This window comes from Pelobates fuscus, chromosome 10 (genome assembly GCF_036172605.1).
Source record: "Pelobates fuscus isolate aPelFus1 chromosome 10, aPelFus1.pri, whole genome shotgun sequence".
In the NCBI taxonomy this organism is placed as follows: Eukaryota; Metazoa; Chordata; class Amphibia; order Anura; family Pelobatidae; genus Pelobates; species Pelobates fuscus.
Window position 1 is genome coordinate 54,698,764 of NC_086326.1, and position 24,701 is coordinate 54,723,464.

General features: G+C 38.4%; 1 protein-coding gene across 1 annotated transcript in view; it reads right to left on the bottom strand.

Annotated features, from left to right (window-relative positions):
• Positions 1 to 2,212: 2,212 nt before the first annotated feature.
• Positions 2,213 to 24,701, bottom strand: part of REEP3 (receptor accessory protein 3) — a 142,650-nt gene continuing 120,161 nt past the window's right edge. The window contains exons 6-8 of the mRNA XM_063434289.1: positions 21,592 to 21,733; positions 8,997 to 9,145; positions 2,213 to 4,263 (exon numbers count right to left, since the gene is read on the bottom strand). Of these exons, the coding sequence (XP_063290359.1) occupies positions 4,207 to 4,263; positions 8,997 to 9,145; positions 21,592 to 21,733 (348 nt within the window). The 3' untranslated portion in view covers positions 2,213 to 4,206. The remainder of the gene's footprint in view (positions 4,264 to 8,996; positions 9,146 to 21,591; positions 21,734 to 24,701) is intronic.

Consider the following 24,701-nt stretch of genomic DNA (forward strand, 5'->3'; position numbering starts at 1 on the left):
CCTGATTGTAGTTTGCAATGAGCAAATGTATCTAATGGTAGGCCATCACTGTGATATTCTGGGAAATTTGTTTTTGGAAGTGGGAAACCAGAGACCAACAAAGGGACATTACAAGGAAATAATGACTGTCATACTAAATGCGGTACAGGTGGGAGGTATTCTACCGATTTCTGTGACATTACTATAATCCTTATGTTCAATTCATTGAGTTTAATTGTTAAGGTGATAGGAAGTCAAGCAGCTTCGAAGTGTTGAAACAAATGTATAAAAATACATAACTTTAAAAAAACATAATTTGCAGTGAACAAATGTGTCCAAAATACCAAGATTTCAAGCCAAAGTTAACAATTGTCACCTTGATAATAAAATCTGCCAAAAATTATTCCTTTAGCAAAATTCTGTTCACACGACATAGACAGTAATATGTTGACTGATGCCATTCTGTCAATATTTTTAGTAGTCAATACATCTGCAGGCTATGTGCTACATTTTTGTTTTTTCAAACAGCCACTTTTATTGCACTAACCACAGAACACGAGAAATTGTAATCACCGCACATTTTAACACACGTTCTCTTTTAGCAGTCGATCCGCAGTGTATTCAAATAGCTGCTCATACTGTAGTATAGTCTGAGGCCGGCCATAAATTATTCAGAACAAAAGGTAAATAGACAAGACACTTTCCTACTCCACTGAATAAAACACACTTCAGGCAACATGGCAATGCAGCTAGCTAGGAGGTGTGATAGGAAAACTCAACTTTGGAATCCTAGCCCAAGTCACCAAACACTGCAAATTGTGAACAATCTATAGAAGTCAAATTAATATTTCTAAATTAATCAAATTGACTGTCATGGTAATTTTAACACAATGATTTAATGATTTAATTAAAATCAAGTTATTAAATAAAACCTTGAAAATCACTTATAGACCGTGTTACCCTTTTCCTTGATGTTCAGTGTTTTTAAAATTTTATATATAAAAAAAAAGTTTAAAAATGATATCAGAATCCAGTTCAGCCCAGGCAGTGTCAGGGCACAAATTGCAAATGAGAAAAGGAAAGAGAAAGATTGTTTAATTTCTCTCCTTCTTTGTATGTATTCTCTCTCCAGAGGTAAACAACAGAGCCTATTATTATTATTATTATTATTATGTTATTTATATAGCGCCATCAAAATTGAGCAGGGCCCTCAACCCCTCTGCTCCTGTGTGTCCAACTTGTCTGGGTACAACTACATGTCTGTTCGTCCACCCATTGTAAAGCGCTGCGGAATTTGATGGCGCTATAGAACAATGGTTGAAAAGAAGATGGAGGTGACCCGTTTATAGGGCACACAGGTATTGATTTCTGCATTTAGATCTACGTTTTTACATTTTGTTCACACCTACATTAAGTTTACATATCTTCACACCTTTATAGATATATACGTGTTAAATATAGGGGATAACTAAACATAGCAAGAATCCAGTAAAGTTACTGTTTTGCTTTAAGCAAAAATCCTGAAAATGGAGCAAAGCATATGGCTACACGATAGACCATTATTAGAACATCAATGTTCAATACCCAGTATTCAAGAAAGCAGTTGGAATATACCGTAACCATTAAAAAGCAAAGGCCAGTTTATATTAGCACACTACCAGATGTATCTAGTAACCCTTAATTTGCCAAGATAAACGCTAGGCACTATATCTTTGAAGAGGCTGGAGTCCCCTGGCACCGTCCCTCTGTTGAGTGTTTCAACGATTTAATGCTGAATGAGTTTATCCTGGCAGTCTGTAGCCACATAATTATTGAAAATATATGAGAAGTGATTTCAGCTGTGACTTTCACTGCTGTCAAGTTGCTCAATACTATATATTATTATGGTTGTATTCAAGAAAGCAGTGTGAATATAATGATAAAAGTAAAGGCCAATATTCGCACACTACCAGAAGCATCCAGTAACCTTAAATTGGCTTGGCTAAAAACACTGGTTATTCTAACATGATCCAGTAGATTTGCAGGGTGTTCATTTTTACTGAAATGACAGAGTTTAGAGTTAGAGGTCTTGCTTTTCTTCTCTTAATAACTACTATTATTTAACAAAAAGAATGTAAAAATGCATAGAAATTTAGATATATCCCCTTTCTTTTATGAATACATTTATTATTAAAAAAGATGTAGAAATAATAATAAAAACATAAAATACTCGAATATTGCTATTGAATATCGACTTTAAGGACCAAAACACTATTTTAGGTGGGTTGGTCCAAAGAATCGGTTAATTTTATCTGGCAGTGTTTCTTTTCCAAGAAACAGCAAGGTTTACATTTTGCCTAAATCACGGCTCTTTCTCATTAAAGCCCCATGATGTTTGAAGGGCTTAATTTTAGACATCATCATGCATAGCGTGATGATGCCAAAAGCTTCCAATGCAACTCTAAGAGAAGCACTGTCCTCAAGGCTTTCATCTAAGAAGCACTGGATTGGACCAATGTCATCATAATTGAGGACTGAAAAGGCAGAGAGAAGAGTCTGTAGAGAGAAGAACCTGTGCTGGAATAATGGTAAGTGTTTATGGTTTGTGGGCTTTCTTTGTTTAGATTAAAGGGCTACCCTTTGATTCAAATAAATAAAGGAACACCAACTTTAAAAGTATATTTAATTTTATAAAGTCTTCCTTTAAACAAAAAGACCCATTTAGTTATTATGATAAAATGGCTGGTGACACTGCAAAGTATCCTGGTTTGTGGGACACTCAAATGCAGGCAGTAGCTGTACCAGCATCAAAAGACAATATTCTTTTTGAAATTTGTCTCAAAGGTTAGCAAAAAAAAAAATGAAAATGAAATTAAGAAAATAAAAGTTCAAAAGCAAAGCTAGAGTATTTAAAATTGAGACTCAATGAAAGCATCATATTTCTTATAAAACAAGGAGATGTGCAGGAAACAAAAAACATTATTAAACATCTAATGCTGGAAGACAATGTGAACAAAAAGTAGAGGGATAAAGAGGGAGGGGAAAGCGAGAGATAATCCAATTTATTTTTCATAAACATACTTTTGAGTGTTGGTCTAACATAGTCAAGTGAAGGGTTCTGTATTTTCTATTTCCCTTGAAAGCGCTGCTTGAATTGAGACATTTAGTCCCACCACAAAAAAAGGTATTATGTTTTGTTAATGAATGAGAGTTACAGATTCTTACCTTAAGTGCTGTTCTATTCCATTAGTGAATAGAAATAAATCTCCCAAAAGAACACTGTACCCATAGGTGGAACAATATTAAATATTCTTGAAGCAGCTCTGCCACGCCATACTTATCTTTCTAAAAGAGATTTGAAGACAGACACCTGCAGTCCTTTAGAGCATCCAAGCTCCAATGTAAGATTAAATCCTTTGGTAAATTAATTGATCTTGATACAATACACAAACAAACAAGCAAAAAAAAAAAAAGAAATAACACACAAAAACACTCCACCACTATAAGCCTAGCAATCAAACCATAAACTCCTGTCTCTCTGCGAATAGTGTACTATTATAAAGCACACAATAAAAATAATATGACAACGTTTTTCTACTTTTACATGCAAGTCTATAAGTACAGATATAAATAGAAAGCAGACCATAAACAAGTTAAGGGTTGTTCAAATACGGCTCAGCAGTTAAAAAAAAATTGCACACTAACTGCCACCAACCTTAAGGTAAAAAGTAATAAATTGTAACTGCAATGATAATTAAGATTACAGTGAACAGTTCTCAATTTTCATAGTTTTCCATGAACGATAAATATCAAGATCAGTTCAAAAACACAAATATCCTGGATTGACACAGATGATTTTGCATGATGGATGTAAAGACTATGGGAGAAACCCAGATGCGGAATTTAAGTTTTCCCAAAGTCTCATCCCATCATGTTTCTCTGAATTGTCACATATCCCAGATTCACAGAATATTAAACATTCTGCTTACAAATAATTCATCGTTGTCTATCTTCAAGAAGACCTTGGATCACATATTTAAGACACATTTTAGTAAAAGCTATTTCAAGTATCCTGCAAAAAGTATAAAAGTATACTCTAATTATCCAATATGTTTGTAGTACATATAAATCAGCCCCTAAAAACAGTATATTAATGCTGGTTCTGAAATGTATAAACATTTTAAGGACATATGTGGTATTTTGAAAGTATTGTAATACAGTAGTTGGTCTCCGCAGTGCAATATTCACTCAAAAATACACTTGTGGTCTCTTCTTTGTCTTATATTTCAGTGATCCATATCGCATCTGCAAATTAGAAACATACGCATTATTAACTCCAATAATTAGACAGATTCACAATATTAAGCAGAAGGCGGTCCTGTCACTGTCTCCATTTTTTGTAAGGACTCCCAGGTATCATATTCTAGATGGTGGAGTCTGGAAGGGAATGAGGTCTACTCAAATCATGGTGCAGTCTGGAAGGGAATGAGGTATACTCAAATCATGGTGCAGTCTGGAAGGGAATGAGGTCTACTCAAATCATGGTGGAGTCTGGAATTGTACTAAAATCATGGTGGAGTCTGGAAGGGAATGAGGTCTACTCAAATCATGTTATTTTCTCTTCGACTACACCAACTTCTTTGGATCTCCTGTCACCTTTGAAGTTTCATATATCCACAAGAGTATACCTTACAATTCATAGATCCCGAGAAGTAACAAAAGGGTGGTTATCACATTCAACTTTTTAAAATTATACATGTACGGAGAGTACAAAAATATTTACTCGTAAAAAACCCTCCATACAACTTAAAGAACAACTGTCAAGTTTCTATTTTTTTTTAAATGTTATGTTTAACTTATCTGACCAATTGCTGCTCAACCTTGAAACTATAGCATTGGGTTAATTAGATTGAGCAGCATTTGGTCAGATAATAAGAGTGTCTCACGCAACATGGCTGCTCAGATAAAAAAATAAAAATAAAATAAATAAATATATATATATATATATATTTTCTATATTATTATTTTTTTAATTAAAAGGAACACTATAGTACCCAAAACAACTACAGCTTAATGTAGTTGTTCTGGAGAGTATAATCATTATATTCAGGCAATTACATGCAAATACTGCCTTTTCAGAGAAAAGGCAGTGTTTAAATTGCCCCTAGGGACACGTCCAAGTGGTCATTCCTCAGATGACCACTGGAGGTGCTTCCTGGCTCAGTGCGGCACAGTAGGCAGCTCTGCCGCCCCCTGCAGATTTTAGCCAATTCAATGCTTTCCCCGTGGGATTGGCTAAAAATCGGCAATTCTGATGTCACCAAGGGGGTGTGGCCAGTGCCGTCAGACATGCACGGCACTGGAAATAAGGTAAGTTTTTCATGATTTTAAATGGGGCACACAGGGTCAGGAATACATGTTTGGTTTCCTGACCCTACCTATAGTGTTCCTTCAATCTACATAATTTAAAAAACACTATCATTAACTTTCATTAAATGTACTTAACTTAAAGGGACACTCCAGGCACCATTTGAGTGGTCAGGGTGCCAACTCCCACAACCCTTAGCCCTGCAACTATAAATATTGCAGTTTTCATAAACTGCAATAATTACCTTGCAGGGTTAACTCCACCTCTAGTGGCTGTCTAGAGGGCACTTCCGGGATCATAGCACAGGAAACCTGTACTATCGCGTCGCTGGACGTCCTCACGCTGTGTGAGGACCTCCAGCGTTGCTTAATTCCCCATAGGACAGCATTGAAAAGCATTTTCAATGCTTTCCTATGGAGAGGTCTAATGAGCATGCGCGGCATTGCCACGCATGCGCATTAGGTCTCCCCAGCCAGCGCGCAGGATCAGTCTCGCCCACCGGCTGACGTAATGCAGAGGAGGAGCGGCGGCAGAGGAAGAAGCAGCGACGTGGTACATGTCGCTGCCTCTGGTAAGTGACTGAAGGGGTTTCCACTCCTTCAGCAACCGGGGATGGGAGGTGGGAGGGGACCAGCAGTGCCAGGAAAACGGATTGTTTTCCTGGCACTGGAGAGTCCCTTTAACAAAAAAAACGAGAGGTTAAAATTTGATGATGGTTGTCCTTTAACCCCTTAGTGACCAGACCGTTTTTTTCAATTTACTTACCGTTAAGGACCAGGGCTCTTTTTACATTTCTGCGGTGTTTTTGTGTTTAACTGTAATTTTCCTCTTACTCATTTACTGTACCCACACATATTATATGCCGTTTTTCTCGCCATTAAAGGACCACTATAGGCACCCAGACCACTTCAGCTCAATGAAGTAGTCTGGGTACCAGGTCCCTCTAGGGTTAACCCTGCCTGCTGTAAATCCTGTAGGATTTTGAAAATAACGGTTTTGTGACATCATAGTCACATGACCAATAAAAAAAAAATGTCTTTTCTCTTTTTCTGTATTGTCTCTTTTGGCTCCAACAACTTATCCAGGCAGTTGCCATTTTGTTGGAGCCAAAAGAGACAATAAAGGAAAAAAAAAAAAAAAAAAAATGAATTGGTCATGTGACTATGATGTCACAAAACCGTTATTTTCCAAATCCTTACCCTATTTAAGCAGCTCAGGTCCCATTTACTCTGTAAAACACTTTTGATAAAGCATATCTAAAGAGAAACGCGTTATGTTTATTGTTTATAACTTTTTTGTCTCTATTTTATTATATATTGCATTTCTTTTATTATATTTTTTAACATTAAAGTACTTTTTTTAATTGGACCTAACTTTGCTGCTGTTGGATTGTTTGGAGCTATATCCCTGGTGGGGATCATACCACCCAAGCGCTTTGGATTGAGCAAACCGGAACTTGCTCATTAGCATGTGAGTAGGCTTAAATTATTTATTTCTGCTTACACTCCTTTTTTACGGTGTACACTATTGTGGTTCTGTTTGTTTATCTCCACATATACACGGAGGGAAGAATTAGCTTTTACACCTGTATCCTTGAGTGGGGATCATACCACTTCAAGCGCTATCAGAGGAGCCAGGTTTTACGGCTCCATTACACGTGAGTGCACATTTTATAGTTTTTACCTACCCTTGCTTCATAGCTCTACATACTTCACCATATACGATTTTTAGTTGTTTGTTTTTTATGAGGATACCCCCTACCACACCTAGAACTTGAAGAATTGCCTCTGCACTTGATCCATAGGCGGGTATTACTCCGCCCAGGCGCATACACTGGAGCTGTATTGAAACTCCAGGAAAGTGTGAGTGCACATCTTTTATTTTACTTATCACCACTACAGTTTTAAATACTACACTATTATTCCTTCTCTGGTTTTCTTCACATATACCTTGTCAAGGATTACTGAAACGCTGCACCTACCCACCTGTTTTTATCTAATAAAAAAATACGGTCACATGGTCCCTGGGATCCTTTTTTGCAGAGGGGGGGACTGTCTGGGCTGTCAGACAGTCCCCCCCATAGAAAAAGAAGACCGATCGGCGGTGGGGGAACGGCGGCGATCGTTAAGTACATGGGACAGGGAGAGGGAGAGATGGGGTTAATTTTTTTATCGCCTTCCGATGCTCTGCTCTACAGTGCCGGGTGCCACGTGGAGCAACCCTGAAGTGATCGCTCCGGGGGGAGTGATCACCTGGTGTTCTCCAGTGGCCTGGCAGTGAGGGGGGGGATATTGCGCGATGCCTCGACATTGAGGCATCACTGCAATACCATTAGAGCTGCTGGAAGTGATCATATCGCTCCCAGCGTTCTAATTCCACGCGGACGTGCCTGATCATTAAGGACCGTTTTTTTGTTGGACATACCGGATCCGTATTTGGTCGGAAAGGGGTTAATACAAGCTCGGAAAAAAAGAAGAAGGAAAAAAAAAAAAAAAAACATTCATTGCAAAATACGGTCTAGCAAAACCAGAAACTTTGAAAATATCAGGGTTATTCACTAAAGTGAGAATTCAAAGGGAATTTTATTCAATGCTTTCCTATGGAGAGGTCTAATGCGCATGCGCGGCGCATTAGTTCTCCCCCGCCGGCTGACGTAATGAAGGGGAGGAGCGGCGGCGGCGGAAGAACCTGCGACGTGGGACATGCCTCTGCCTCTGGTTTTCACCCCTTCAGCAATCGGGGATGGGAGGTGGGAGGGAGAGGTTACCTGCAGTGCCAGGAAAACAGATTGTTTTCCTGGCACTGGAGAGTCCCTTTAATTCTATAAAACACAAGCTTTCCTCAGGACATGAGACCTTACTCCGTTGAACTCCTTTCTTTGATCGTGGGCAAATCCAACGTTATAAATACCAAGGTTTTGTGTCGATTTTAACATTTTAATAAGAAAGAACTCTGCTATATACAGTCAACTTTGTAATGAACTATTTAATTGCTTGGTTTGTCGACTATTACTTGGGCAATGGTCACTATTACATTTACAACTGCTTGCTTGACAAGAGGGTCCACAAGCAGACACTTGAGCAGGATTTATTTTGGAAGCCCAGACTCATTTTTGTGCTGTATTTTATCTGAGAAGAACCCTCTTAATGTATGACACAAAAATAAGAGCACTCCCAAACTAAAAGACACCTCAAACAAAGGAGATTAGCAACAGATTAAGGTTGCCATTATAATTTCGGTCTGTCTTATGGGATAGCTTGGTTTGATGAACTCAAGATCTTATTCTTTCCTGATCAATAAAACAAGTGTCATTGAGTTAGGCAATAACATTAGCATTTAGTTCCTATGTAAATTACATTTCTCTCAAGGGAACACATATTTCTCTGTTTGAACTTTTCTCTCGTTACCTGCCAGACAGTCACTGTACAAACACTGGTCAATCCGAGAATGTAAGCAGTTCATGTTAAGAAAACAGCCTTTAGGATGTTTCCACGGGACAGCAGATCTTATTTGAACATGTGGCACAAAGATAAAAAGAGTTCCAGTTCACTTAGAGTTTATTAAAACAGAAATGAACTGTAGGAGGTGTATGGTGTATGTGTGGCAAAAATAAATAAAACCCCATATTGTTTATTGATGTAACCTAATGTAAAGGACAAGCATTACTTACATCTTTGCGGCCTTTTACCACCTTTACTGAGCGCATGCTTTGGGATCTTCGAAGTCTGCTTTGTGAATACATTTCATCATCTGAATGTGCCCCTTCTGTATCGTCATCAGTTTTGTCATCACCAGAATCTTTTCTTAAGGAATTGAATCCTTTAAAACAATCAGAAAAAAAGGAATACATTTTAACAGGAACACTTTTCAGAAACCCTGCAAAGTATCTTTTGCATGCGAAAGTGTTACTATCAGCTGTCTTATAGTTTCTTTTGTCTGCGTTAGAATTTCATGAAACATAATATAGGAGTTTTTCGCCTTTCAAATACCCCTTTTGTACCTCCTGCATGTTCACTTAAGAAGAGAAGACCCGAAGTAGAACTAAGGATTGTGGTGCAAGGAGGGAGAGCGGTAGATATATGTTCTTTCCTCCTCTATCGTCAGGGACCACTGTGCAAGCACTCATGCCCAAATGGGCATTCTAACTTTTATATATATATTATTTAACTGCCACAACTTGGCCCATAACCTGGTTGTGACAAAGAACCAGTTGTGTATAAGATCATGAAAGTATGTTCATTAATATCACAATATAGCACCAGGAGAGTCATGTAGGGCCTGGTACTAACTTATCTTTGATATATCAGCCATTTGTGAGAGAAAGTGAATGCTTTTACACGTCCCGAGTCTCACTGCTTAATTCTATGCCACTTAGGAGTTAAATCATTTTTGTTTTTGTTTATGCAGCCCTAGTCACACCTCCCCTGGATGTGACTCACACAGCCTCTATGGGAAAAAAAAGTTTTATAATCAATCAGATCTAACAGCACAGTTGGTTAACTTGAGAAGTTCTTATCCCCTGCTCTGTTAATTGACCTTTGGTGCCACACAATGGACTCCTATAGATGCCAACAGGTGTTTAAAGGAGCGGAAGATAGGAAACTCTAGATAAAAAATTATTTGCAATAAAGGAAGATTACAAACTATATCTCTATTTACAAGAAGTTGTCCAGAATACGGATTTCCGTTTTGTATTTTATAAATTATTCTAATACATTACAAAAGGAATCCCTATTCAATAGAACCAATCTTTATCTGTTTCCTTCCTTCCAATGTCTTGGTTAGAAAGAGAATACAATTAAAGATAAAAGACATGGCAGTGTGATGTGCAAATTAAGAAATACACACAAACTTTTACAACCCTGGAATGTTCGTTAAAAGGGACACTATAATCACCAGAACAATTACTGTAGTTGTTCTGGTGAGTATATGCTGTCCCTGCAGGCTTTTTGCTGTAAACACTGCCTTTCCACAACGTGCAGCACTAACATTCTGAACTTTCCCCCATAGAGATTCATTAATTCAACTCAATGAGGAGATGCCGACTGGTGAAGCGCTGTGTTTTGTCGCTCATGCATGATAGCCAATGCTTTCCTGTGGAAAAGCATTGGATTGGCTGAGATGATCAATTCTGATAATCTCACCCAAGGAGGCAGAACGTGGGCAGACCCGCAAAGTGCTGTAATAAAGGTATTTTTTTATTTTTAGGGGGGACAAGTGGGCCGAAAACCTAAAATGTTTTTGTATCACTGTAGGGTCCCTGTCCCTGTAGTGTTCCTTTAACCCCTCAAGGACACAACGTCTGAAATAAAAGGGAATTATGACGGGATATTTCCGTCATGTGTCCTTAAGGGGTTAATACCTTCACAACACATGATGTGGATGTAAAGGGTTTTATCTAATACAGTGTTATTAATTAGTTAACTGTCTAAGCAAGGGTATCCACAGAAAAAAAAAAGCAAAGGCATTTCTGGAAGCGCTTTCTTGTCCTATGCTACCAACACTGAATAATGTGTGGAGTGTATTTAGCACTTCAGAGGTTTGTGAACTACATTTCCCATGATGCAACCCCGACGTTGCATTGTTAGGAATGCAATTCAAATACATCATCAGCTGCACAGATCGCTATCAATGGTATAAAATAATGGGAGTGGAGAAGTAAAATGGTCTTTCTCTGTTGAGAATAACAATCTCTTCTAGATACAAATTTCCTTCTTCGTAACAAATGCAATATCAAAGCTACTGACCTAAACTTGCTTAAGACAAATGTGCAACTCATTTATTCTCTACATTGTTCTTATGAAGAATTTGCATCCTTACCTAATCTTTGTAATAAGGTTCTCGTTTAGTTTTCAATTAATAATCCTTTCCCTCGTCTGTGATGAGTGTCCGTCCCTCCCCCCCGCCCCCATCCCCCCCCTCCCTTAAGTCAGAGTCCCTGACCAGCAAACTATCACAGAATTTGCAAAATATGCTAATAGGAAATGTTTGGAAATTCCAATCTATTACTGTAAATATTGCCAATCAGGAGCATGTCAGAAATGTAATTATGCAATATTTAATTTCTATTGCTATTTGCACAGAAGCACATTTACTGTTGACATATTGATATTTTAAATAATTACTTTTGTGGTGTTTAGAACCAAAGCCTATCCAACACCTTCTAATTTAATCAATATAATTAATTTGAACGCTGTCCATTTTTACTTAATTGTTAAATCCATTTTGTTTGCAAAATAATGAGTACTCCACTCCTGCTGGTAAAACTACTTTTGTCGCTGAAGGGTAATATAATATTAAGGGTTCATTGGGGGCTCTAATATTTAGGTTATGTGGCCCCACCTTCTCTGTTAACGATGTGACCAATAATTAAAGGTTTTGTCTAGGTTAAAATCTGAAAATACATTTATAATGTTCAGCATGAACTGAACTGTTTTATTATTGGCTGAGCCACTACAGTCATGCACAATAGCGACAAAATTGACACGGGAAGTCTGTAAGTGTTTTACCAATCACAACGGCAAAAAGCCACTCTGCAATAAGACTAGAGTCAGGGGCTCTAAGCACCATGCACTTTGAAGTAATGTATCACTTTGATATTGCCTTTATCTTTATTATCCTATGTGATTTGTTTATGCTACACTTTTAGGAAGTCGTTATCTTGACACGCATTTACACTAGAGAATGACAAACTTGCATCTGGTACACTTCTAATCAAAAGAAACACATAATGCTCAAAGTAAGTCCATGTGCCTCTTCATTCCATGTGCCTCTTCATTCCATATAAGTATATTAAATGTCATTTTTGAACTACTGAGGAATCTTATTGGGATTTTTCATTATTTATTTTTGTGACACGGTGTGTAATACTGTATTTGGATATTCTAAGTATAAGTATAAAGTATTAGACAAACATTACTGAAGAACAGAGCCGTGTTGGAGAACAGGTCAGATTGTGTTGTATAAACATTTTTCAGAAGGAATGGAATTGTTGAATTTGGAAGAGTGCAACTTCTAAAAAGGAAGATAAAACAATGAGGAATGCCAAGTGTAACAGAAACAGAACAGCAGTATTGTGACTCAGGCTGTATTGGTTAAGCTTTAACCCCTTAAGGACCAAGGCTTTTTGAGATCTGACGCATTTGTGACCAAGACCTTTTTGTCACTTTTGCCATGTGTGCCGTCTGCCACGATTACACTTTTTCTGTATAAGTGCAGCCATATATATATACACACACACATTATATATATATATATATATATATATATATATATATATATATATATATATATATATATATATATATATATATATATATATCACTTTTTTAAATTTCTCTGAAAAGGCAGTGTTTACATTAAAATGCCTGCAGGAACAGGCTATACACACCAGAACAACTGCATTAAGCTGTAGTTGTCCTGGTGACTACATTGTGCCTTTAAAGGGCCGAAGCCTTATGTCAATGTGATATTTCTGTTTTTTTCTGTTTAATATATTTGTAATGGTGTCACCAATCTAGTTTTTGTTTTTTCATTATGGGGTATTAAGTGTCAATTGATGTGAAAAAAATGTAAACAACTGCAGCATAAAAAAACTGAAAACAATGAAGGGGTTTGAATACTTTCTAAATGCATTGTGGATCCAAGATTACATAAAGCTGTAGTGGTTCTGCTGCTTAGAGTTTCACCCTAAAGAGTAGGTGTATCTATGAACATAGAATATAAAGGCATGCAGTAATATTTACATAGAAGAAGAAGAAACATCTATATGTATAGTGTATTTATACATCTATGTTTTTATTCCCACTCTAAGCCTCAAATACCCTCATCTGGTAGATGAAATGAATATAACATAACACAATAAGGCTTTCCCTTTCTTAATTAAAAATAATTTATTTTGTAGAGTATCTCGTTTCTTCCAACATCAGAATGATATCATTAAGATCTAGCAATCTCATTTTAGCCTAGGTCATTATTTACACAAACATTTCCAAACTAATTGCCACCTTCCGCTTTCTACCTCCCTCGCTCATTATTTTCAAATAGTTTCCAAAAGTGTCCACTTGGTGGCGCAAACAGCATTCCGATTACTCCTCACTTGAAATCGGACTATAACGTGCACATCTGGATTGCATTATTCTCTACTTCCTGCCTCTATTGAAAACAAACCTTTTGTACATCGCATTTTGTGAACAAGCAGAAATATTATGAAACCTCTTTAATTATTTGGATTTCGATTGCCAAATGAATTGCTTTGTGTGATGGAAGACCTGCCCCATCTTTGAGAAAAAGGATTAGTTTAGGTTTTCCAAATTAATAGCATTATATTTTGGCTAATTTAGCTAGGATCCTGGTTTGGAGGACCGAGAAGAAGTTTAAAAAAAAAAAAAAAAAAAAAAAAGAAGACTACAAGTAAAAATCTGGTTTATTTTATCCAGATACATGAAAGGAAAATATTCTTCTGTGCTCTTTTATTCGAGATGAATCAGGCTGCAGTAGGCTCAGTGCTGCAACATTAAAATTCATCAGAGTTGTGAAGCATTATGTATTTTAGTCATGCTTCTTGAATGCTGGCTGATATCCAGCCTACCCCGGCTGAAATCTTTTTATCTCTCAGGCTTTACATGCTACCAAAAGCTTATGAATTCACTTTCTCCCTAAATTACGTTCTACTAAAATGAAAAATGAAATACATGCTACACACACACACACAGTCAATACACTTATGATCGTGAATGTGAGTGTGTGAGAGCTGGACAAAGCAGTTATATATACACAATATAGAGAAACATCAAATGATGCTTTATAAAAATGGTACAATGCGATCCCGTAATACTTATCGAGGTTGTCTAGTTAGGGCCAAAGCGGTATAGAATGTCTATGCTCTTGATGGTGGTGACCTCCGAAGAAATGGGAGAGTCTCTTTATAAGATGGAATGCATATTCCCACAAAGATATATATAACACGTATGTCTCACAGGGATTGAAACTGGTCTATGCTACATAGTGCAGACATCCTGTTTAAGTTGAGCTCTGGCAATCATGGTTAATTTTGGCAGCAAATTTCAATTCAGTTTTATACATAGTCTTTTGATTAAAAAAAACAAAAAAGCATTTTAGTTTTAGTCAGATTTTATTCATCTGAATTGTTTTAGTTTTAGTCGACTAAATCTCCAATGGGTTTAGTTAAAGCCTCTATCAGTCTATTTTGCCCCTTCCCATCCCATCTGTGTCTCTTTGTGTCCTCCAAGTCCCTCAAGGTGTCTGGTAAAATTTGTCTAAAATTGTTAGTTGATAAAATGAACACTGCTAGCAATCCAGAATGGTATTGTAAGGTTGAAAGTGAAGACAAAGAATTCACTAGCGAAGGAGAAGAGTGCTGAAATGATTTAAGCAATGTTATTGATCCACAGTGCTCCTTTCCATATACCCACATCCAGAGGCAAAAAAAAAAAAACAGGAGCAGCAAGAAGGCGTTAAGAAAATTCTAACCCATGAGATTGCCCATAGAAATTTAATTTAAGTAATGACCCAATGTAAGGTTGGCCAACGAGTTTCTCACCAAGTGGCGTTTGTGCAACTACGTTTTATATGATGCTTTAATTGCAAAAACACCGTTGGCAAAGCATCATGGGAGATGTAGTTCCACAGCAGCTGGATAGTTACCAGTTGCCCCAGCAAATCTATAATAAACAAATATGCAAATATGTAAACATATGCTCTGCATGACTCCATAGAAAAGAAACAAGACCACCCAGTGAAGACCTCCCATCACTCCTGGACGGCAGCAACGACCACATTATACATAAGCCCCAATATATACAGTTAAAACCAAAGAAAAAAGTTACCTGCGCTCTCTCCTGAATCCCTATGTATATTTAAAGAAATGGAGGTCATTTTGTTACTCCAATGGCCGTTGGAAGGAATGCCAACCTGCCAACGTCAAGACAGACAGCCCTAGGCGGGTCCTACACGGACCTTTCACCTTGCTTCCTTGAGCTTTTGGCAAAGATATCTCTAATGGGGATCTGCCTTGACGTTGTTGGCAGGCGGGCATTCCTTCCAATGGCCATTGGAGTAACTAAATGACCTCTATTTGTTTAAATAAACATAGGGATTTAGGAGAGAGCGCAGGTAACATTTTCTTTGGTTTTTACTATGAATATGTAAACGTATGTTCTATATGACTCTTAACATTTAAGACTTATTAGACCTCCCAATGAGATGTATAAACGAAATTATTCATATCTACAAAAATTCACTTATCGCAATGTAGTAGATGTATTTCTAAACACAAGTGTATTTGCCAGGCCCATATTGTAATGCTGTTTGCATACCCAGGTATTGAGTGCAAGCGGTCCAATTACCTAATTGTAATTCTCTTTCCAAGAAAAGAGGAAAAACAGACAATGCCATGGTAATAAATGTCACTCTAGAATCTTTATTAGATTCTTCCAGTTCCCTGTGCCATGGATCAATGCTAATCTAGAAAATATGACAAATTCATTATTGGGTATTATATGCGTAAAATGAAAGACTTCAGAATTGTTGGTAATTCAAGTGTACCTATATAGTAAATCCAACCTGGTATAGTTTGTATTTCTTTCTGACAACATATGGACACAGGGCTTTATTTTGGGAAAATAAATGTATAACACTATCTTGTACAAGCTAAAGAAAAACAAAGGTTATGGCATGCTGTTTTCTCCATTGCAAGTTTACAAGTGCCAGAATAATGTCCTGTAGATACGCAAATGTATGCATAAACATACGGATCTCGCATGTGGACCATTATTACACTAAATATACGAGAGAGGAAAATTCACATGCACAAATATATTCCTAAATTGTGATAATCGGTTTGAGAAATATCTGAATGCATTGATCCCTACGTGACACACTAACAATGCTGAAGGACAGAGTTAACCGTGTGCACAGGCACAAGTCAAATTTGTCAAAAAATTATTTTATGATGCATGCAAAAATCATATCACAAATGTCCCAAATTCTCCCAGCTTACTAAAGTTTACAAATTTCTTGGACAAAAAAAGGTTCTATCCTGTACTGGGGCAAGAATAGGTGTTGATACTTAAGGAGTACCGTTTCGTAAATTGCCTCACTCACACAGCATCTGTTGGTTTACAATTGTCTCATTACTCGTGACCTTGCTTTGCCTTCTACACTGGAATATTCAATGGAACATATTGACATCATCAAAAAAAACAAAAAAACAACTACACATTTGGACAGGAAAAACATCTGGATGGGATGTATAATCAGCACCGAGGGATTTCTTCATATGTCCCAGTATTTTAAGGACTGACCAGGGGTTAAGGTCTAAATCACAGTCAACTGAATTTTCACATAACTGATCAACTACAAGGAATAGTTTTGTTGTCTTAGTTACTCTTGTCTCAAACTAATGAGGCTTAAGAACTTCTCACTTATATAGAATATAAGCGCTACAGAATCTGTTGGCGCTATATAAATGGCAATAATAATAATAATGTGTACTCAACAAGAAAGCTGTGTTCCTAGTCCCTCTGCACCCCTCTCTTTCGCACCTCTACCCCAAAGGCAAGTGATTAAAAACTTTAGATACCTTATTCGAATGCCTAGCTCCCATCAGCACATGCCTAAAGTGCATGGTTTAGGCCTTCTCTATAGGTAATAAGCATTACATTAATGTTTACAATGGGGTATCTGAAGATGCTAAAGTTAAACGCTGGAAAAACAAAGAGCCTAACCACTAGAGGCAGTCTTAATCCTGCAACATACAAATTGCTAAAATGTTTTAGCTTGCAGAGTTAAGCGGACAGGGACAGTGCAACCCAGACTATTTCAATAAGATGAAGTGGTCTGGATGCCTATAGTGTCCTTTATATAATAATAATAATAATAATAATAATAATAATTTAAAAAAGGTAGGTAGGTAATTGGGTCCAGGTGGGGTAGGGTCATAGTAGAGACTGTTGTCAATACAAAAGCCCCAAAGAGGGTCATGCTAGTCTGCACTCTTCTTTGTAGGTTGAAACAATGGGAAATTCCTCAAATTTGGCTAGCTGGTTTAACCCCTTAAGGACCAAACTTCTGGAATAAAACGGAATCATGACGTGTCACACATGTCATGTGTCCTTAAGGGGTTAAAGGAACACTGCAAGCACCATAACCACTTCTACCCACTGTAGTGCTTAATAGGACTTGAGTGCCATTTAAACTGTTAAACAGTTTTAGAATGACTTGACACTCACCTGGGTCTTTCCAGGTGCCAGTACTGCATCCAGTTTTCTCAGAGCAGGAGAAGCAAGGTGAAGATGTAGGAACCCCTTCATTGGCTAAGTGTCAGCAGAACACTCTCAACCAATGAATAAAGAGAATCACTAGCCCTTTTAAAGAACCAGCGCAAGCAGACAGAACAATAACTCAATAAAACAACTGACCAGTCATATAAGACAACTTTTGATGGTTACAAAAAGATGTACCAAACTTGAAAAAAATAACTAATAAATAGAAAAGTAAAGAGGGGGCGGGGCCTGACAGCCAAGATGGCCGGTTGTGCTCTCTGAGAGCTCCTGCACCAGCTGGCACATAAACGCGAATCCCATCAAAACTAATAATGCCAACAGCACACGATGCCCAGAGAGTGATGCAGGATTACAAGAGGAACAGACAGATACCCGTCTGGCACCGATACACACTGAAACCATCTGAACCGGCCACGTGGCCTACTCTGGAGCGGAGCCTGAAGCCTGAGGGAGGCGGCCGATCTCCTGGCACGGGATCCACTCACAAGCGAGAAACTAACACAGCCCTGCTACCCCCCTCTGGACCGGCGGGGGTCATCCCGGTCCTTGCCTGGGGCAATTACCCCCGCAACACAGCTTGAAACCCAGCGGTCTCGATGTGCCCCTGGGTCTGCTGCTATGACAGCACTCAAGCAACCCGGGGAGGGCACGGAGACAATGAACACAAGCCTTACCAACAAAGCTGACTACAAAGCACGGCTTGACGAAATCTACGCAGCATTCTGGCTCAACCTAGAAAGGCGCCTGCAACCACACGCAGAAATTAAACATGGCACCCCCTCACCACCACAGCCACGAGGAAGGCACAAAATGGCCGCTGCAAAACAATTGCGATGCACACAAGGCCAACGAAACCGCCCTAACCAGCATAACCGACAGCAATTCCACTTCCCCGCTCGGAACAACAAATCTCCTTCTGGGCAGGGAGGCATACCGGAACAAAATCCAACCCACTGTCCACACACCCAAAGGGGCTTCGGGAGAGCGAGGCTCCGGAGGGCCCATGGTCCCACCACGTATGGCATAGGGACCCGAGGACACAGCGAAGTGCTTCACGCAACACCCCGGGCTGGAGGATCTGAGCGGGTGCAGCCCCAACGCAACAACCTCCCGGGACGCCGGCCGGGTCGCGACCGACCAAAGAGCTCTGAAATAGACGGCGGATGCCACACGGCAATAACACCAGCAGGGCCCGCAAGAGGGGTCGGTTAAACGAGGGTGAGATACACGGCCCGCGGCACGAACAGGGCACAGGGACATTCCGTGTATTGCCAAACTGAGCAGCAGGACACAGCTTACAACGAGACAGGTCTCCGCAAGTGGTTCATCAATATGTGACTGTAATAATTATATGCCAGTGGTAACCAGACCAACCCGACATGAAACATATATGACTCACTGCCTAGATGACATGTTCACTTGAATCAGCGTAGCATTCCCTCATAGAGGTTACATGCCTGAATTGCTTATTATTTTTTAAATGCTCGGTGGTGCAAGGTAGGCTAGCTGAGGAGCCTCGACTTAAGGCTGCAGACAAAAAGCCCAACAACACTAGCCTGACTGCTTGCCTAACAACACATACCTGTACTACTTAAGCTGTTATTAACTTAAAGCCTTATAGCCTGTTTATAGCTTAAACGTACAGCCACAGCCAAAGTTAGGCTGTAGGGTCCGCTTAGAACATAAAAATGTACGACCGATACCTGTGTTATAGTGACTCACAAGACCTAGCCTGTTAACCACTTAAAATTAAAACGCACTATTCTGTTTAAATAGCTACCGTTATATGTATGCAAACCCTGAGTTGTCCATTGACTAGTTTAAACAATGTTCAAGCATACTCACAGTTTAAAACTACTCTCACCAATTGAATACATGAGCAAATAATTATATACAAATGTGCCTGATAATCAATTGTCCCGCATGTTTAGCGGAGAAAATGCCTGAGGACTGCTTTCGGGGCACCTGATGCCTGCTTGTAACCCTTTATGCGCACTGCAAAAATAAAGAATAAAAAAAAAAAAAAAGAAAAAGAAAAGTAAACAATAAAGCCAATAAATTTAATGTAACATGCTCAGACACCCACCTGTTTATCTTGGCTTTAGGACAATGTTTTAAGAAACTGATCACTGTGTTTTTGTTTTTTTTCCGTTCCTTCTATATATCTAGGTTCAAAGGTATGTTTTTTTTCTGTACAAACTCTGGACACTTTTTAAAAAGAATTCAAATATGTACTTCTCTTTATAGAAAATAAATCCAATCAAATCATATTGTCCTAAGGCAGTAGGCATTCATACTCTCTTTTAGTGTTTGCGGATACTATGCCTCCCAACATTTCAAAGAGATCTTAGATGGATACTTTCAATTTAGGGAACCTTCAGAAAGACTAAAGGTGTGGCCATGGACAATTGTACCTCAAAAGAGCTGGAGAAAAGGAGAATTTGTGACCAACTGAAAATGTAATTCTGAATAAGACTATGTTCTATACACATTTATTTGTAGTTTATATACTTCAAAAAGACTTCTTGTTGCACAAAACTAGTCACAGGTTACTCACTGTATATTATACATGTCCCTACGCACAGCACAGCACATGGGATTTACCCCAATATTGACCCCCATAGAGTTAAGGAGGTAATGGGGGGTGGAAGGTAGAAGGTGGGGGTAGTAAGTGGCAGACAGCCCTCTCCTTATATTAAACAAAATGAATGAACAAAGACCAAACAAATTAATTCTTCATTCTTTGAAATTGCTATTCATTAATTTTCATCTGCCCACACTACAATGGTGGCGCCTAGCACCAAGATCCGGGCATGGAATTTAAAGAGTAAAAAAAAAAGAATGTGGCCGTGACTTTACCACGTTAATAGCCCACTAGATTCCGCAGGAGCTTCCTCTGTGTGAGTAAAGTTCAGTTTACAGAGAAATAGAGAAAAAAATCTACAGCAAGTTAATATCGAAATCAAACATTTAACTTTTTTTCATGCACAGTCACAAACAAAAGTGACTTAAAGGGACACTATAGTCACCAGAAAAACTACAGCTTATTGAATTTGTTCTGGTCAGAGAAAATGCAGTGTTCACATTACAGCCTAGTGATGACTTCACTGGCCACTCCTCAGATGGCTGTTAGAGATCTTTCCTGGGTCATGGCTGCCTAAAATGCATCCAAACATTCAGTATATCCTCCCTCTGCATGCAGACACTGAACTTTCCTCATAGAGATTCATTGAGTCAATTCATCTCTATGAGGAGATGCTGATTGGCCAGGGCTGTGTTTGAATCATGCTGGCTCTGCCCCTGACCTGCCTCTTTGTCAGTCTCAGCCAATCCTATGGGGAAGCATTGTGATTGGATCAGGCTACCACTTCTGATGAGGTCAGCAGAGTGCTTGTTTTTTTCTGAGGCAAGCAGCATGCAGATCTACAGCTTCAGGCTTGAATACAGTAATAGTTTGAAATATTTATGGAGGCATGAGGGGCTCAGATGGTGGTTTTAACACCATAGGGTCAGGAATACATGTTTGTGTTCCTGACCCTATAGTGAACCTTTAAGTCTTAAAAGCAGAGAATTGAGAGCAGTATGACTGCTGGGGTATGATCTATACACTAAAACTGTTCATACTCATGAAGCTAAAGTTGTATTATTATTGGTATTTAAATAGTGCCAACTTATTCTGCAGCACTTTACAATGTTATAAATGGGGAAATATAACGATATATGAGACAATTACAAAATGTTACAGGAAGAATAGGTTGATGAGGACCCTGCTTAAAAGTGCTTCCAGTATTGATACCTATAGTATCCCCTTTAAGCTCGGTTTTAAATTCATACACCATAATGTTACAATTCCAATAATAATGGAACATTTGAATGATTTGAAAAAATAAAAAAATTAAAAAAATGTAAAACAATAGATGCAGATGCTGCTTGTAATTCAATGCAAACAGATGCACTTACCAGACTCCTCGCTATTCGCGTTCCTGTGTTTCTTCTGGATTTCAGTTTGGAATGGTCTGCCCCCTACCGGTTCATCTCCTTGTATAGCGGTCAGGTCATGCATACTATAACTGCGTAAACGTTCTGTAATAGCTCCCTGGCCCTGGGCAAAGACAAAATACAACATGAGGGAAAGAAAACAAGTGTATTTTGTGTGTGTGTGTGTGTGTGTGCTCTCACACGCATTTGCCATAGATGTTTCTTTTCTTACAACATCACCATATTCATTGAAGCCAAATAATACATTGAAACAAAACTGTGCAGAGCGTTCAAATGTTTCCAATACACATGCATGAGTGTTTATATTAACGTTTTTTTTCTTGTTTTTTTAACTGCAGTTTATTCTTGGCACTTGGAAATAAACAGCATTGTAAACCAGTTGTAGTGGGTGCGGTTACATTTCCAAAACTGAATTCAGGACGGACATTTAGTATTGTGTGCAGTTCACAAAGTATAGTCATACACATAGGGCGCTCTTGATTCAGTTATTCATTTCATAACTAATTTTCTTGGCTGCATGTTGGACCAAAGAGTGGTGTAGAACATTCCAATCTAATCAGCAATCTTCAGGAAAATACGTAGACAACAATCTTGATGTTGCAAAAATTAAATTTGCTATAACGGAGTCCAACACATCTGCAAGATTACCGTGTACAAAATAAAAAAGTAAATAATATAAAAAATGGAACATTGAAAATCGCAAGATATTTTATTTTACAAAACGAGCCAAGAGAAAAAAAAATTGACATTTCCTTTTGTCACCAGAAATATCTGCAAAACATACAATAGCATTAATAGATTTCCCATCATTTCAAATTGCTCTAGATGGAGACTGTTTTGGGTTTCCCCCAAGGCTGCAAGTGATGTAATGCTATAAGTTGCTAAGGATGGTAAAAATGCAAGTAAGCTTTGGAAAAAATTGGGAAGCAGTGGCCTAGATTTCTATGTAATTGTTTCCATTTGTGTAGCTGTATCACTCTTCTTGGTTCCCCTCTGATGAGTTGTGGGCGAAACGCGCGCGTCAGGGGCCATCGGTGATTCTCTGCAACATCTTGCAGAGTGGTTCATTGACCGTCTATTTCCACAATTCCAACTGAATACCGTAGTATATTTACTGTTTGAACTTGGCAGATTTTGGTGGCTAGTTTCCCCTCCTTACACTTACTGACAGGCGGTCACGATTTTTTTGCCGCTATCTTTATATTTTGTGAATATGGGTTACTGCAGTCTAGTCCACCATTAGTCTATTCCCAGCATTTCTTACAGGTTTATGACCTACAGTCAGCCACCTGAGGCTATTTGGTGATATTTTAGTTTTAGCTAACTGGCGAAACTTTTTTGTTCACGTTCTCTCTATAGTAATATTACATCTATATTTATTTTTTTCGTTTTTCCTGTGGTATCTTGATGCAAGGCTACTTAGCATTATTTTCGTTGTATCAGCCCAGATTGCTACTTTTAGATTGGGCTCTATAAACTATGTGCAATAGCATTTGCCACAGTTAATTACAAACTGCAACATTGTCTTGTTGCAGCTTAGATTTACCAGAGGTACACTGAAAACTTTTGAAGAGGTCCTCTGTGTTTTCTATACATTTGATAATTGATTTTCATTACACAATGTAGATAGAGGAACGTTACTACAACGCAATTTTATTACATAACCTTAAATAGGTATATTGACATAGCGTTCTAATTATTCTCTTTTATTCAAAGTTATATTTACATTTTTCTCAGGGCACTCAATAGTTCTTTGTTTGTTTATTACTACCTTGGTAGTTCATTGTGGGTTAACCCCACTAAGAGTGTTTCCTTTTAGCTTCCATCCCCCCTTCCATCCTTCCATCCCCCCTTCTGTATCACTCTTCTTGCATCAACTCGTTTCGCATCTTTGATACACTGCAACTTTAAGAGGTGGAAAGATACACTGCACCTTTAATAGTTGGAACAAGATTATGCCGGGGAGAGCATATCAATTGCCACCTACCGCCGCTCTCTATTTGGAAGAAGTCCAGAGTGAAGGAGCGAAACGTGTTGATGTAAGACAAGCAGCAGCTTCAGATACAGCTTCCCGGATTTCATGCAGTGGTGTGCAGATTCAGTGTTCCATTAAACACCGGTCCGTGAGGAGACTGATCATACCAATCGGATCGGCAGAGTCGTAACACAAAGCCTGAAAAACTGTTATGCTGCTTTGAGCGATCAAATACAGTGGAGCCTCAGAACGCAAACTTAATCCATTCCAGAACGCTGTTCGATTTCCGATTTGTTCGAGAACTGAATCAACATTTTACATAGGCATTAATGTCAAATTGATAAATCCATTCCAGTCCCCCCAAATTACAGCATTTTACGTGGGCAGACATGGAATAGTTACAGTTCCAATGCAAGATATAAAAGTATAAACAGAAATAGCAAGACTAGATGGACAGGACAAGCCTGATCTAATAGTCAAGAAGGACTAAGTGGGTAAACATGGGCATGACTTCCGAATTGTTGACTTCCAAATTGTTTGAGAATGGGACCGTTCGAGTTCCGAGGTTCCACCGTACATGCTTTTTTTGTGACTGTTGGAGACATAAGTCACATTGATACCATGTAAGGGTCTCGTTAAGGGGGATAGGGTTGTGGGAAAATAAAATTACACTATATGTTTAAGGTATGCTGGATATAAAAAAAACATTGTTTTCATTCTGAAACAGTGTTGCCTTGGTATTTGAAACTTGGTCTTACTACTACCCACAACCTATTCCATATATGGACAAGAGATATGGACTGAGAAGTAACCAATATCACAGGTAACCCAAATATATGGGTTTTACTTTTTAAGCACTTACACATCCTGTGAAAAAGATCTACTCTCCGTTACATTCTATTTAGATTAATTTTACTATAATAAATATATAACATTATTTAACTTGAGATTGAGGAGTTAAAGGGACACTTCAGGCACCCAGACCACTTCTGCCCATTGGAGTGGTCTGGGTGCCAACTCCCACTACTCTTAACCCTGCAAGTGTAATTATTGCAGTTTTTTTATAAACTGCAATAATTACCTTGCAGGGTTAACT